Consider the following 15,274-nt stretch of genomic DNA (forward strand, 5'->3'; position numbering starts at 1 on the left):
CCAGCAAAATCCCCCACCCCAAGACACCTTTAAAGCAGGGGAAACTATTAAATTAGACAGATGTAAACCCGGACAAAAGATGTTATTCTACGACAAACATACTCGAGAATACAGTAATCATGGCAAAACCTCACCTGTTAATTCACAGCAAGTGAGAGCCCAGTAAGATTATATATTTTAGCACAGTTTGATAGATATGTAAAATGCATTCATCTAAAGTGATGATTTTGGTGAATTCCACCAAATATAATCATGCCACAATGAAGACATGGGCCATCCCCCCTCCCCCCCAAGGGGAAAAAAAAATCCCCCTGTTCTGGCAAAAAAAAACAAAAAACAAAAAACAAAAAACCCAAAAACAAAAAAAGCAAAACAAAAAAAAACCCTCCTGAATTCCAGTTCCAGGTCACCACAGATCAACTGTTGCACAGATAAGTTTGACTGGTAGGAAAATGTCATATAAATAAAGACTCGTGAAATGTACGGTTTCCTTTGTTCACCACTGTACTCTTGGGACCTGCTGCTACAGTAATTTTCCTCTTTAGCAGAGTTCTGAGCCTTGAACTCTGCACAGGCCTTCTGCCCCACCCCCTTGTCTTTGATACCATATTTTGCCTGTATTTCCAGTCTTACATTTGTTGTTTGTCTTATTTGCATTTTTACTCCTGTTTCTTTACCTTTCCACTTTCTAACTTACAGAATGAGGCTTAGGTATAAGCGAAAAAGTTGTACAGAATAAATGTAATGTACCCATTCTCCAGAGCTGTACTGTCCTTGACAGCTATGGCCCTTCCTCATCCTACAAGAAATCTCTTGCTTTCAAGACCTGGATGAAGCTGAAGCCCTTTTGTTGCCTAGCTGTCAAGGGCACACTTGCTCAACCTGTTCTGCCTGGCAAGTGTTCTGCACTTGCCCTTGATTGGAGAAGGCAGGGAAGAGTTTTTTCTTGCTTCTGGTTACATTCAGAAACTTTAAGCACTTTAGGAGGTCATACCTTCTGACTTTTCCTAGTCTGAGGCTCAACTATCAGGTCCAACTCCTCAAGCTCTGGCTCACTAGGGTTCCGGGACAGCCACAAGTCTAAGAGATTGTGGACAACCTACTCTCCCTTGTCCTACCAGGCAGCAGGCACCACCCCTGCTAAGGGCAAAGCAGCTACTTCCTTCCCATACTCGGCAGCCACTTCTCCTCAGACGACTCTGAGCCCTTGGCTGAAACCGACTCTTCCACCTTTCCTTGGAGTAAATCAGGGTTCCCAGGTTTCTAGGGACTTGGGCTGCCTTTGCTCCTCTCCTCTGGGGCAGAGACTGGGTGGAGGCAGGAGCGGGGGAGGGGGCATGCACACGATATGAGGGGAGGGGGAACCGAATAGGGTGTGGGTGCAGCCCCGTCACAGCTGAGCAATTTCACTTTCTGTTTCCCTGTGTTTGGAGGGCCCTCAAGGAGTTCTCTCTGAGCTTCCCAGGGGCTCAAAGGTGGTGCACTCTGCTTTGAGCCAAGTTCAGGGCACCCTCGGGGCTGTGTAGGGGATGGCAAGAGAGAACGATGGATCCAGAAGCAGGTAAGTCCTTTCTCCTCTTCTAGTCCTGCTAAGATCAATGTTTTTATGTGCTATTAGGGTAGCCGAAACCGGGTTCACAGTCCTTAGGTATGTGAGACAATGAGATCACAAGGAATTAAGAACCTGGACAAGCGTTTTCAGTGCCTTAGGCTAGCTGTTTGAGTCCTGTGGCCACCTCAACTCACCTCACTCCATTTCCTTACTCCTGTCACAGCTGGGCTGACACTGTGTGGACTTCCTGGGAGCTCCTGGAGGAGTGGCTGGTTCATTGTGATCTCTCCCTAATTATCATTTTAAAAGTCAACTCTGTCCAAAAATGATCATTTAGAAAAAGTTCAAACCTGATTCTGTCTGTCATCAACATTTTCTCAGTTTACAGTTGGGAACAGTTGAGCTGTGAGCCCACCTGTATCGCTTAGGTCAGCTCAGGAGTTTGATCAAGCAAATAAGGGGAGTGAGAGGTGATGAACACCAATGTGTAATGGAAGCAGGTGGGCAGTGGGCGTTGCCTTTAACCTTTCTTTCTTTCTCCCCTCCTTTCTTTCTTTCTTCCTTTCTTTCTTCCTTTCTTTCTTCCTTTCTTTCTTAATCTGTGCTGGTTACATAGCTGATTAGAAATGGTTTGAAATTATCTTACACACACACACACACACACACACACACACAGTGGGAGGGACTGGAGAGATGGCCCAGTGGTTAAGAGTTCATAATACTCTATTAGTGGGCATGGGTTGGGTTCCCAGCACTCATCTTAGGGCTTCCAACTGCCAACGACCCAACTTTAGGAGATCAGACATCCCCTATGTCCTCCACAGGCACTGCACTTAACATGTAGGAAACACACATCGAGACAGACACATACATGATTAAAAAGGAAAACAGAACAAGTAAGACAAAAGTTTATGGAGCTAATCAATCTCTAACTGGAACTCAGTCAAGGCCACTTCTGGTCCTGCAGAAGTCCTAAGAAAGCATGGTTTCTCCGGTGAAATTCGGTCAAATCCACAAGTGATACCAACAGCCTGCTGTCTCTTTTGGGCATGGTGTGGTATTAATTAGAGGCTCAATTTCTTTAATACAAGCCTGTTCAGGTGATCTGTCTCTCAGAGTGTGAGTTTTGGTAGCTTCTGTGTTTTAAAACATCTGGTCATTTTTGTTGCTGTTATTATCAAATCTGCAGATCTAGGGATGGCTGCTCTACTTGATCTTTGCTGTCCTTTCAATGTTGGAGGAACTCATAGTGTCTGTCTTTTTGTTTATCTTTTCCTTGTTAGCCCGACTAGAGATATAATAATAAAAAAGGTAAAGATAATAAAAGGTAAAGATAATAACTTTATTGCTCTTTCCAAATGAGTAGCTTTTGGTGTGATATATAATCACACCTCTTTAGTCTAAGTATAATGCCAACTTATTTTAATTTTATGGATTTCTGCTTTAACCTTTATTGCATCATTTGTTTTCATTGGGATGAAATTGCTTTTCTTATTTTTCCTGATTCTTAGAAGATTTTCATATAGACCTCTCTTAGCTTCTGATGTATGCATTTAATTCTATATGTTTCCCCCTAGGCACAGCCTTTGTTGTATCTCAACTTTAATTTTTTTTTTATCTTCAGGGATTTATAGTGCAGGAGAAAGGGCCACATTTTTACCTGTCTATACCCATAGTTTTTTTTAAATTATGTTCATTTACTGTATGTGTGCAAGTGCCACAGTGTGTATGTTGAGGTCAGAGAACAATTTTTCCAGAGTTGGTTCTCTCCTTCCACCATGTAGGTCTAGGGGACTAAATACAGGTTCTCCCTCAGACTTGGTGCAGGGTCGCTATTATATTTTCTAAAATAAAAATGAAGGAGAGGATGTAATCCTGCTTTATCTTCTTGCAAATGCCTTTACTCTCCTGCTTAGGCAAAGTCAGACTCCCAGTTTACTTCTCTGTCTAATCTGCTGTGATGCCACAGCCCAGGGAACCTCTGAGAATCCCACTGAACACTTTTGGGAGGAGGAAAGAGATAAAAAGGGTAAACAGTATCTCAGTATTAGCCTGAGAATAGTTTGTCCTCAGTGACAACTAAAAAAGTCTTGAGCAGTGCCAGGGTTCCTCAGACTCTACCCTGACAGCCACCATTTTCAATGATTTAGCATTTTATATGCCAAAAAAAAAAAAAAAAACACAAAGTGACAGTACCAGTTGATGTGCTGGTGTGGATGGGGAAATCTCACAAGGCCCCACCCCTAGATGAAGAGCTATAGGCAATTAATAGCTGTAGAGAAGGGGAGGCTCAACCCGTATTCTTCAAGGATAACCTAATTCTGTTATGTTATCCACTCCCTAGTGGTCAGCCCTAAACACAGGCATAGGAACAACTCTAAATGAACTCAGCAGATTCTATCTATCCATCTATCTCATCCATCCATCCGTTTGTCTCATCCATCCATCCGTCTATCTATCTCATCCATCCATCATCTATCTCTCTTCATCTATCTATCAATCATCTATCTATCTTTCATCTATCCATCTTCATCTATCATCTATCTACATCATCATCATCTCTGTATTTGTATTTGTATAAATATATATGTAATAATAATTAAAGAAGGCATTTGAGGAAGAATGGGACAGGAAAGCATGGGGGCACCGTAGGGGAAAAAGGAGGAGTTGAAATGAAATAAATACAGTATTCATGGATGAAATTTTCAAAAAAATTATAAAATTCTAAAGCAAGCAAAAGGCAAAAAGAAAAAATGTGTCTTATTTTAATTTTTCTATTTTGATTTTTAATTAATTATTTAGATTAGCATACAAAATAATGGGTCTCATCATGGCATCTTCATACGTATGTATCGTATGAAGCACAGAGGCAGACGGATCTCTGTGAGTTTGAGACCAGCCTGGTCTACAAAGGGCTAGTTCCAGGACAGCCTCCAAAGCCACAGGGAAACCCTGTCTCGAACTCCCCCCACCCCCACCCACCGCAAAAAAAAAAAATCAGACACTAGAGGGCAAGCACTTTTATTCACTGAACCATCTCACCAGCCCTCCTGCCATTTATTTTGTAGTAGAAAATTGCTGGTATTGATTTTTTTCCATTATTTGAGACAGAGCCTTCTATATAGCCCAGGCCAGCCTTGAAGTCACTAGGTAAGGGCTAACAAAATGCCTCAGTGGGTAAAGGTGCTTCCTGGGCAAGCCAGACAACCTGAGTTTGATGCCTAGAACCCATTAAAGAGTGGAAAGAGAGAACCAACTCCACTCACCAATACGTGTGCTATTACTGTAATAGTATTAATGATAAGTAAAATTTAAAAAGAAAGTAAACCACTTTGTAAGCCACGATGGTCCTTCTGCTTCAGCTTCCAGGAGGCCATGACTGTAGACTATATGCCCAATTTTCTTGCTTCTGTCTGTCATTGCACTATACATCATAATTTGTTTCCATTTGTCTGCCAGAATGGAGTCAATAACATGAACAAGCAACCCCCATGTCTCCTTGGGCTCTGGGCTTTCCTTCCCTAAAGGATACTCTACTTGGACTCTGTCTCTGGGTACAGAGCAGTAGCCACCTGAGATGTCAGACCTGGGAGCAGAGGACAGAGTGGTTAAAAAGTGCTGGCTCTGAGCTGCAAAGAGACCCCATCACTGCAAGGAGATGGGAAACTCGAGGGAAGAAAGCATGTGGAGCACTGAAGGATGAGCTGCACAGTGTGTGTGTGTGTGTGTGTGTGTAGAACGTTTTCTTAGTCCTGAATCAAGTACTTACCAATTTTGCCTTCACACATGAACTGGAAGAAGATGGTGGGGTTTTGTTTGTTTGTTATTGTTGTTTTGTTATTCCTTTACCCAGGAGTCTATAGATTGTGTTCCAGTTTCATTTCTGTTGCTGTGATAACATGTGATAACATACCCTGACATAAAGTGACTTGCGAGAGAAAGAACTTATTAGCTCTCAGGTCTAGATTACAGTCCATCACCACAGGGAAGTCTAGGCAGGAACTTGAAGCAGCTAGTCATATCCCCAGTCAAGAGCAGGAGAAATGAATGCAAAAGTGCCTATCAGGGCTCAGCTTGTTCCCTACACTTAATGCAGCCTGGGATCCCCTACCTAGGAATTGGTGCCACCCACAGTGGGCTGGACCTTACCATATCAATTAGCATAATGAAGACAACCCTACTAGACAGATGTACTCATAGACAGTCCTATATCTAGATTAAGCCCAGACCTTAATCTAGACAGTCCTATAAGATTCACACAATCCCAGATGATTTTAGAGTCTGTCGGGTTAACAATTAACACTAATCATCATGTTGACCATGGTGGAGCATGATTTGAATCCCAGCACTCAAGAGAGGCAGGTGAATCTCTGAGGCTAGCCTGGTCTACATAGCAAGCTCCAGACAAGCCAGACTTACAGGCTGTCTCAAACAAACAAAACCCAAAGCATCGCAACTTGCACCACTATTTTAAATGTTTTAAGTTTCAATTTTACTTCAAAAATTTCCTTTTAGTGGAAATTTCGTGCCAGAAATTATCCAGCCATTGGTAGCCTCTTGTAAGCCAGTTTATACTTCTACATGGAATCTATCCCTTAGGTCAACCCCTGAGGGCAGCGTGTTTGAAGAGGAGTCAGCTGACTATCAACTCATGTTCAAACGCTTCAAAGAAAATAAGGTGGAAATCGCAAGCGCCATCACAAAGCCATTTCCTTTCCTTATGAGTCTTCGAGACCGTGGATTCCTCTCTGAGCAGAAGTTCCAGGTGAGTGAGGAGAATGACCTCAGCCCTGAGAGTAAGCCTGCCCCATGCTGTATTACACTGAACCTCTGGATGCAGCCAACAGGCTGAAGGGCCTCCAGGGAGGAGGGACCTTCCCTTCTTGGAAGTCAGAGGTGACAGGAGAAGCGGGCATCACAGGGAATGTTCGCATCCATCGCTGCTGGAACCAAGGCTGAGAGGTTCATGGTGACAGAGGGTGGATAGGGAGGGGAAAGATCTAAAGGGCGGAGCACCCCAGGTTAACTTGTGCAGTGCAATATCAGAAGCTAGAATGAGAGTGGACACGTCCAAGCAGGACTTCCTGACAAAGCCTTTTTATTCCAAATCCCAGAGCCTGAGGGTTTTGAAAGTCAAAGGAAGCTGAGCAGTGTGGAGCAGGCCTTCAATCCCAGCACTCAGGGAGGCAGAGGCAGGCTGATCTCTGTGAGTTTGAGATCAGACTGGTCCACAGAGTGAATTCCAGGACAGCCAGGGCTATGCAGAGAAACCCTATCTCAAAACACAAAAAGAAAGAAAGGAAGGGAGGAAGGAAGGAAGGAAGGAAGGAAGGAAGGAAGGAAGGAAGGAAGGAAGGAAGGAAAAACAGAAAGCCACAGGCAGTTGGGTCACGTGAGGCTAGAAATGGAAGTCATGCTTGCTTCTCTCCTAAATGTTCCTTGTTCCTCAGGCACCACTGAGGCCCTAGAATGTAGTAAAGGTGGGTGATGGGGTCCCCTGGGGATAATGAAGACAAGCCTTCTCTTCTTTGTGCATTGTCTTTGCCCTGTGGCCAGGATGCTCACTTGGTTGCCTTGAGCCCTGATGACCATGTCAGTCTCTGAGGAGTTACTGTCTGGTCCCCAGACAGCCTCTCATGGCCTGTTAGGGCCACTGTGGAGCATCTTGGCCTGGCTCTTACAGACACATCATTAGATTATTCTTTAGAATACTCTTTCCTGTCAACTGTGTGTCAGCATCAGAGATGCTCTCGGATAAGCATGGGTCTGTCATTGTGGAGAGGACATGCAAGATGTCACCCGATATGTGCAAAACTCAGACACTTCACAAGCAATCAAATGGTGCTTGAACCGGTCTAAGCCTCTCTTATAACCCATAAATCCATTGTGACATAATTCTTCATTCAATATTTTTAAGAATTTTAAAGGAAGTTGTCAGAACCTGATCCCAGTGGAAAGAGTGGTGTATGACATCCTCAGTGACCTACAGAACAATTTTAGCCTGGCACTTCTGGAAGTGATCTTCAGCCCAACGCATCTGAAGGCCTACCCAGACTTACAGGAGATTCTAAGAGTCATCCTAAATGGTAAATATAGCTCCGGGAATTCAAGAACATTTCATTCATTCATTTAATCACTCATTCTCTTTTTCAGTGATAGCTGACATATAATTTATTGGGGGACTATGACATGCTAAGCATAGGTGATGTTGTCTGAGGCTGGCAGAAGTTCAGGGTGGCCAGCAGCACTGAACAGGGTTCTCATGGGAGACCTCAGGGATGTGAGGAGTGTGATGAGTCTGATACAGAGGAAAAACAGGGAGAGATAATAGAATTGGAGCCCGTTTCGTGGAGGTAAGAGCTGTAGAGTCAAAGGAAGCTCAGAGACACAAATGGGATGAGCTAAAGAGCTTTGAGATCAACAAGGAAGAAAAGGGCTGAGGCATGTGAGCTGCTTTCTGTTGCAAAAGAACAGCATTGGGGACCAAAAGATGAGAAGAAAATGACAGGGGTTAGCAGAGAGAAGAGAGACAGAGCACGGCTCTGGGTGGGTGGGGGTGAGTACCTCAGATGAGGTGAAGTAATTTACCTGTGTGCTGAGGGCAAGAACTGGTTAAGAGTGCTTGGGGGTCTCTGCCTCTCATCAGTGTCTGATTCAGTCATTGTCATGTTTCTCTTCAGTTTCCAACAATCACAGGGCTCTTCAGAGGATAAATGGAAGACATGCTGAAGACAGGCCCAGACTGCCAGCAGTTGTTAGGGAAGGTGATTATGTTCTTAGATTACAAATTACCTCACTGATGCTGTTTTCCTCTCTGTACCCTTCCCTCATCACACACACACACACACACATACACACACACACACACACACACACACACACACACACTTTTGTTCAACTTGTGGTTGCTGTCCCCAGTGGGAAACAAGAAGGAAGGAGGTGAGTCTCTTAATAGAAGAGCTGCTGCGTAATTAAAGGGTACAAAGTCATAAAAATGACGATTAGAGGCAGGGACAGGAGATTCCTAAGCAGACTTGAGTTTATCTAAATCAATCTGGCTTTACATACAGTTATGTGTCACTTAATGATGGCAATGAATTTCTGAGAAATGTGCCTTGAGGTGAGTTCTTATTGCGTCGACACTGTAGAGTTCCCTGCCCCTAGAGATCCCAGTTATCAGGTCATATTAGCCTAGGCAATGTCTGTCTCATATGTGGTCCATCCTGGACTAAAATGTTATCATGCGTCATAAGAAGTATTCTCAGGATGGAGTTTGATAAGAAAGTGAAAAATGCAAATGTGCTTGCTAGAGGTCATATAAGAACAACGAAACGTGGCATTAGGCGAAATGTAGGGGAAGGGGGTCTAAAAATAAAGATGATTAGAGAAGAGATCAAACCTTGTGTCTAGAGAAAAAGACAGAAATGGAAAGATATGGCAACAGTCAGCAAGAGAAAGTCAAGTCAATAAGCTCTTTAAACAGATGCATGGTATACAGACAACAGTGTGGGAAGATAGTGTTGAAGACAGGAAAAGGAGACGGGCCAGGCAGAGTGCTCAAAGAGGTTGGCAAATCTTGGGGGTGCAAACATGCTCACTCTTGGGCAGCAACTTGACACTGTCAGAGTCCCGCCTATTCACAGCCGGGATGTATCCAGGTCATTAGCAGCTATCTTCATGGTTTTTCTCTCTTTAATGACTCAGGCACCTTCTTTACAAATGGTTGGAGGAAGAAAATCAGAAGTACAGAAGGTGATATAGATTCAATGACCTAACGAGTTTTATTTCTCAGCCATCACAGAGAAGAACCTCCATTCCTTTACCTCCTTTCCTGTTCACCAATCTGTCATCCATGAGGCCACTCACTCATGTACCAATACAACCATCTAGCTACCCATCTGCCAGCCTATGCATCTCTCCTCCATCTATCCGTCCATCCATTGACTCACATGCCAATATAACCATCCATCCATTTCCCTATCTATCTATCTATCTATCTATCTATCTATCTATCTATCCATCCATCTATCTATTTTCTGTCTGTCCATCTATCCATCTATCTATCCATCCATCCACCCATTCTTTTCTTTTCTTCCACTACTCCCCACAGACGGCCAGATTATGTTCAACTTTTGAATTGTTTTCAGGAGACACAAACAGTATAGAAGTCTGATTTCAGGCTGTTTGAAATTTTCCTGAGTACAGACCATACACCAAGAGAGGGAATTTGAGAACTCTAGATGGAGCCATCACATCTGGAGCTCTGAGTGACTGCCAGTTTTACCTAAATGGACATTGAATCCTAATCTCACCATTTGGAGCACTGAGGAGGACTGGTCACCTTTAGCTACTTTCCTCTTGGTTGGGCTAGTACGGACATGATGAGTACAACTAAAATTGAGAAAACTTGTGTGGAAGACTTCTGAAGAGCACTTGGCAAGGGAATCTACTCCTTCATCCCCAGTGAACAAAGACTTTTTATGACATGAAAGGATGAAACCAAATATACAGAAAGGGCAGAAATGAAATGTTTATATTCAAATTTAAGTTGGAAAAATCAGACACAGCAAGCTAATTAAAGAAAACAGACTAAGCTAGAGAAATGAGAACAATGAGGGGAGCTAGTCTCAAGATAAAACAGGTGCAGAGTTTAAAATGTGGAGAAAATTATGTACAGGGGAGATGCTAACAGTGTATGAAAGTCAGCAGCCCTACATACAGAGAAAAGATAAAGGAGAATGAATTAAAAAACAGTAGAAGGCCAGTTAAATGGCATTTGCTGCCAAGCTTGATGACCTGAGTTAGATCTCCAGGACTCACATGAAGGAAAGAGAGAGCTGATTCCTCTAAGTTGTCTTGTGACCTTTATGTATGTGTCACGTTACGTGAGACACTCCCCCATTCCAAAATAAACATAACAGCGACAACAACACCAATAATGATAATAATAATAATAATAATAATAATAATAATAATAATAATAATATTTTAATTCAGCTGAGAGCAAAAGTTATCCTCAAAGAAGAGAGAAAAAGAGACTGAGTTACTAGCCCAAACCAACTTCTGGCATAAGGTTCATGCGTTAGCTATGAGTTTTCAGATTGGGATGTCCCCAACTTTTAAAGTGCTATTGGAAACATTCCAGGGTGATCAGTGTCTCCCAGGCATTCTTATCTGTTCCAGTCTGTAAGTTAATGATGCCCAAACATGAACCCTCAGACTTGCCTGTCAGCCTCCTCCTCTTCAGGCCTGAATGTCTTCATGCAGCTGTCTCAGAGACTCCTCTATCCAGGTGTTTTTCAAGAATTTCAGTGTGAGACGCTGGCGAAGTTGCATGTGATATCTGTCTGGACAGCAGACCTGCCTCCTCTGCTGGTGTCTCTGTCTCAGCATGGGAAACCATTTCTCCATTCTCAAGCAGGGTTGTTACTGACTGCCCCTTCCCAGTGGAAATTAGCCTACCACATATCACCCGTGACCATTTTCTCCTTTTCCAACAGAAACACCATATCGGATCTCTCATTCTTATTTTATGTGATGGCTGTTTTGCCTCCATCTGTCTGTCTGTCTATCTATCTATCTATCTATCTATCTATCTATCTATCTATCTATAATCTACCTACCTATCTATCTACCTACATTTCTATATGTACCACATACTTGATTTGTGTCCAAATAGGTCAGAAGAGGGTGTCGAATCCCTTGAACTTGAAATTGCAGACAGTTGTGAGCTTCCATGTGGCACTGGGAATCGACCCTGAGTCTCCTGGAAGAGCAGCAGGCCCTCTTAACCACTGGACCATGTTTCAGACACTCCGCCACCACCACCACATCAGATCTCTTGTTTCCACCACGACAGAAACAACCTTTAGTCTCAGCTGCCATTTCTCTTTCAGTCTTGTTCCATCAAATTCATTCTCTCCAACTCTACAAGACAATCAGACATGCAGTGGGCACACCTTACTCTCCCCTTCAGCTCAGCAACTTCCGCTATCCTAAGGATTGAGTCCATTTTCCTCCCTAAAGTTTCCAACTTCCTGTCTCCTCTATTGTTCTTCAAGAGACTAGTCTGTATATAACTTTCTTAGTTACTTCCATTCCCTGGTTCTTCTTGAACCCTTTGTCTTTTGTGTGAGACAGGGAGAAGTACTTCTGACTCCTGTTAGGAATAACCTGATTTTTATGGGTAGAATATGTGGATTTTTTATTTTTTAAATTGATTTTTATTTCAATTAAAAACAATCTTATTTTACATACCAATCCCAGTTCCCTCTCCCTCCTGCCCTCCCATGCCCCCACCAACCCCATCCCCGCCCCCCTTCCACTCCTCAGGGCAGGTGTGTGGATTCTTTATTCATATTGAAGTAGTATTAGTGGGGAAAGACAGGCCTTGCTCTTCTCACTATCTGTGTTACACAGTCCATGTTGTCATTTTGATCCCTTGTACTCATTTTCTTACATTCCCTGAACTTCCCTGATTCTGCCAGAGAAAACTGAGGTCCCTCTGCATAGTTTGTGGTATCTCTGTTCTCTTCAGCATCCTGTAGTGTCGGAAATTCCCCAATGAATGGTGAACAGGCAGAGGAGGTGCCTAACCTACCACAATGCAACGGAGGAGGTGAGTGAGCCTTCATTTGCCAGTCAGCTCGTGAATCTGCAAGAGAGAAAGTCCCCCCACTTATCCTGTTCTTTCTATCCTCAGAGAGAAGAAATCATAGAGGCAGCAACAGGGATCAGAAATGAAGGGGAATAAGATGGGCAGAGAGGGGACAGATGGGTGGGTGACCAATGTTCTGACTCTGGGGACAGAGAAGGAGTCATGTCAGCCTCCCCTTCAGAGTCCCAAAACAGAAACATTCTTTCTAGGAGACACTAAGCCAGTTTGACCTGCCTGCTTGTCTCAGGTGGCTCTCCTGCCGTGATTTTCCTTGGCCATCTGAGTCCACTGGGTCTTTTGTTCTTTTCTACAGAGGGAAGTAGTTCTTATGAACAAATGTTGGATGAACAAGAGCCCCAGGGTGACTTATCCTCATCACCACAGAGATGTGAACCAGGTGAACAAGGGGAATGCTGGGTGGTCTACAGGGTTCTGGGGGCTGAATTCCGAACTGGTGTTTCCTGTTGTGTTTGCTCTGCACACATCATGATGTCCATGCTCTGGCTACTATTCTTCATATTTGCCCATGGTATTCTGGGGGAAATTCAGGGAGGAAAAAAGTCTTGAGAAACACCATGAAAGAATATTACTTGTAGTTAGGTGCTCAAAGCCACTTAGGCCACCATGTGTTAAACCCATAGGACAATTTCTTGCTCTCATTTCTCATTCTCCATGGAAATCAAGAAGCTTATAATTTCCATGCAGGTTGATGGTTTTTGTTGTGTTTTTCACAAACTTGCTAAAATGATCAAAGAGGGCTGGAGAGATGGCTCAGCTGTTAAGGGCTAGGCTCACTAAAAAAAAATATGAAGTGCTCAATGAAGAAGTATTACATCATCTGACTGATGTAACTTAATGAAACCCAAAGCTATGTGATCAATATATCTCATGTTATTTGTACTATACACTCTTCCTACATTCTTTGACACATGTGTCATTCCTTCAGTCTTAAAACTCTTAAGACTTTGTCAAGGTGGGGGGGAATAGATGCAGTTTTAATTTTCTAGAAACACAGGAGTGAATAAGTTGCTGGTATGTTTCAGAACTTGACAAGGACAAGGAGATCAGAGGTCAAGTTTCTGGATGGTTCCACCCGGGCTCTAGGTTCAATGAGGCTGGTGTTTAGGTTCCCAAGATCTGAACCAAAGTGCAAGTTCAAGGGAATTTGGCTACTCAGGTGAGCCTGCAAGGGTCTAGTGGAAACAGGTTCTATTTAGTAGACAGGTTTGCTTAGGGAGAGAGGAGAAAAGCCACCACCGAGATTTAGAAAGTGTGTGAATGTGTTACATGAGATAGGCGAGCCCCAGAAGAATCAAGCTAGAAAATATGAACCCAAAGGCAATGTAAAATGCAGTGCACACTGCAGAGATGAAAACAGATGGTGAAGAATCCAGTAAACGACAGGGTGAGAAAACCCAGAGGGCTAGGAAGAGGCACAAAGACCTTCCCAAGTAGCACTGAAAATGGAGCTGTTAGGAGAAGTAGCTACCACCTGGTATGAGCCAAGTTCTTAACCAAGGAACAGCTATGCTTGTGAGTCCCATTCTCTCTGAGTGAACACTTGTATTGTAGAGCATATGTGCAAGCATTGAACTTAGCAACTGATGAATGTTCATAAGTGGCTGTAGGGGGACTAATTGATTTTAGTGGGTGAGTAGAGCGTGGCTGTTATAGATTGATACCTGTCAGGAGCATGGCAATAGGGCTGGTTGGTTGGCTTGTACAAGCCCATTTCCTGGACTCACAATTAGGATTATTCTGGTTGTGTCTTTTTTTTTAAATGGTCAAAGAATAATGCATCTCCCTAGGAGTATGAGAACCTTTAGAGATTTCTTCTTCTTCTTTAAAAAAAAAATACATGTATGCATGGGAGGAACTCCCAGAGACCAGAAGAGCGTGTCATACCCAGAGCTAGAGTTACAGGTGGTTGTGATCCACCTGTTATTGGTGCTGGGAACCGAACTAATGTCCTCAGGAAAAGCACCATGAGCTCTTCACTGCTGAGCCATCACTCTAGCTCTGGTACAGGAACTTTCAATTCCTAGTTTCTCCCTTAGGAAGTCCATCATTTGAGGCAGGCAAGAGAGTATGTATTGTCCATATCGAAAATACCTTTTCTGTAAGAGGACACTGAGTACAAAATCCTGAGTCCAATTCAATGAGTAAGAGTTGTAGATTAGTGGTTTGAAAGAATTATGTCTGTGGATGGGGATAGAAAAGAGAAGTTAAGACATTTTTATTTTTTTCAAATTTATTGTCTTAAAATATTTTTTCATAAAGTATCTTTTGAGATTATTCTTTCCTCTTCCCTAACCCATTTCAAATCCTCTCCATATCCTTACCCACTCTTCAGGTTCTTTCCTTCTCCCTCCCTCCCTCCCTTCCACCTTCCCTCCCTCCCGCCCTCCCTCCATTCTTCTCTGTGTATGTATGTGTGTGCATGTCTTGTTTAAAAACAAACAAGACAAAAAAAATCCCAAAGAAAACAAAAGAAGCACACACACAAGCTGTGACATTTGTCCTAGCCAACTCCTGAGCAAGGGGCCTGTCCTGGAATGTGGTTGATTTACCCAGTGGCTCTGCATTGGAGAAAACTAACTTCCTCGTGCAGCAGTATCCATTGCTAACAGCTTCTTGGTTAGAGGTGGGACTTGTGCTCACTTCCCATTCTCAGTCCTGGGAGAAAAGTTAGAGTGCTGAATATTTCACTCAGGTGGTAGAGAACTGTCCAGTGTTTCCAACTTGCCACAGAGTTGTTGCCCTCACAGTGTCATAATGGTTAAAGGTGGTTCCAGCACAAAGCCTGGCTGAGAGCCACCATCATCCATCATTTTGAGTCAGCCCTCAAGGCCTCTCATGCTTTGAACTTATACCCATAGAGCCTGGTCTATATTTTATTATTCCAACAGAATTAGATTATGATAATGTGGGATAATCCACTGCAAGTAGTCAATAAGAAAGTATTTTTAAAATTATGAAGGTCTTCTCATTTCTTGTATTCCTGGAAAATGGCTCCAAAAATTCAACAAAATCAACAACAAAAAAACCGTGTCAGAAAGGATTGC

General features: G+C 43.1%; 1 protein-coding gene across 1 annotated transcript in view; it reads left to right on the plus strand.

The window, feature by feature from the left end:
- Window positions 1-1,425: 1,425 nt before the first annotated feature.
- LOC100751314 (nuclear body protein SP140-like protein) overlaps window positions 1,426-15,274 on the plus strand; it is a 50,103-nt gene continuing 36,254 nt past the window's right edge. Inside the window, exons 1-6 of the mRNA XM_027397426.2 lie at window positions 1,426-1,561; window positions 6,152-6,317; window positions 7,470-7,638; window positions 8,233-8,316; window positions 12,090-12,170; window positions 12,523-12,606. Coding sequence (XP_027253227.1) covers window positions 1,530-1,561; window positions 6,152-6,317; window positions 7,470-7,638; window positions 8,233-8,316; window positions 12,090-12,170; window positions 12,523-12,606 — 616 coding nt within the window. The 5' untranslated portion in view covers window positions 1,426-1,529. The remainder of the gene's footprint in view (window positions 1,562-6,151; window positions 6,318-7,469; window positions 7,639-8,232; window positions 8,317-12,089; window positions 12,171-12,522; window positions 12,607-15,274) is intronic.

This window comes from Cricetulus griseus, chromosome 2, assembly GCF_003668045.3.
Source record: "Cricetulus griseus strain 17A/GY chromosome 2, alternate assembly CriGri-PICRH-1.0, whole genome shotgun sequence".
In the NCBI taxonomy this organism is placed as follows: Eukaryota; Metazoa; Chordata; class Mammalia; order Rodentia; family Cricetidae; genus Cricetulus; species Cricetulus griseus.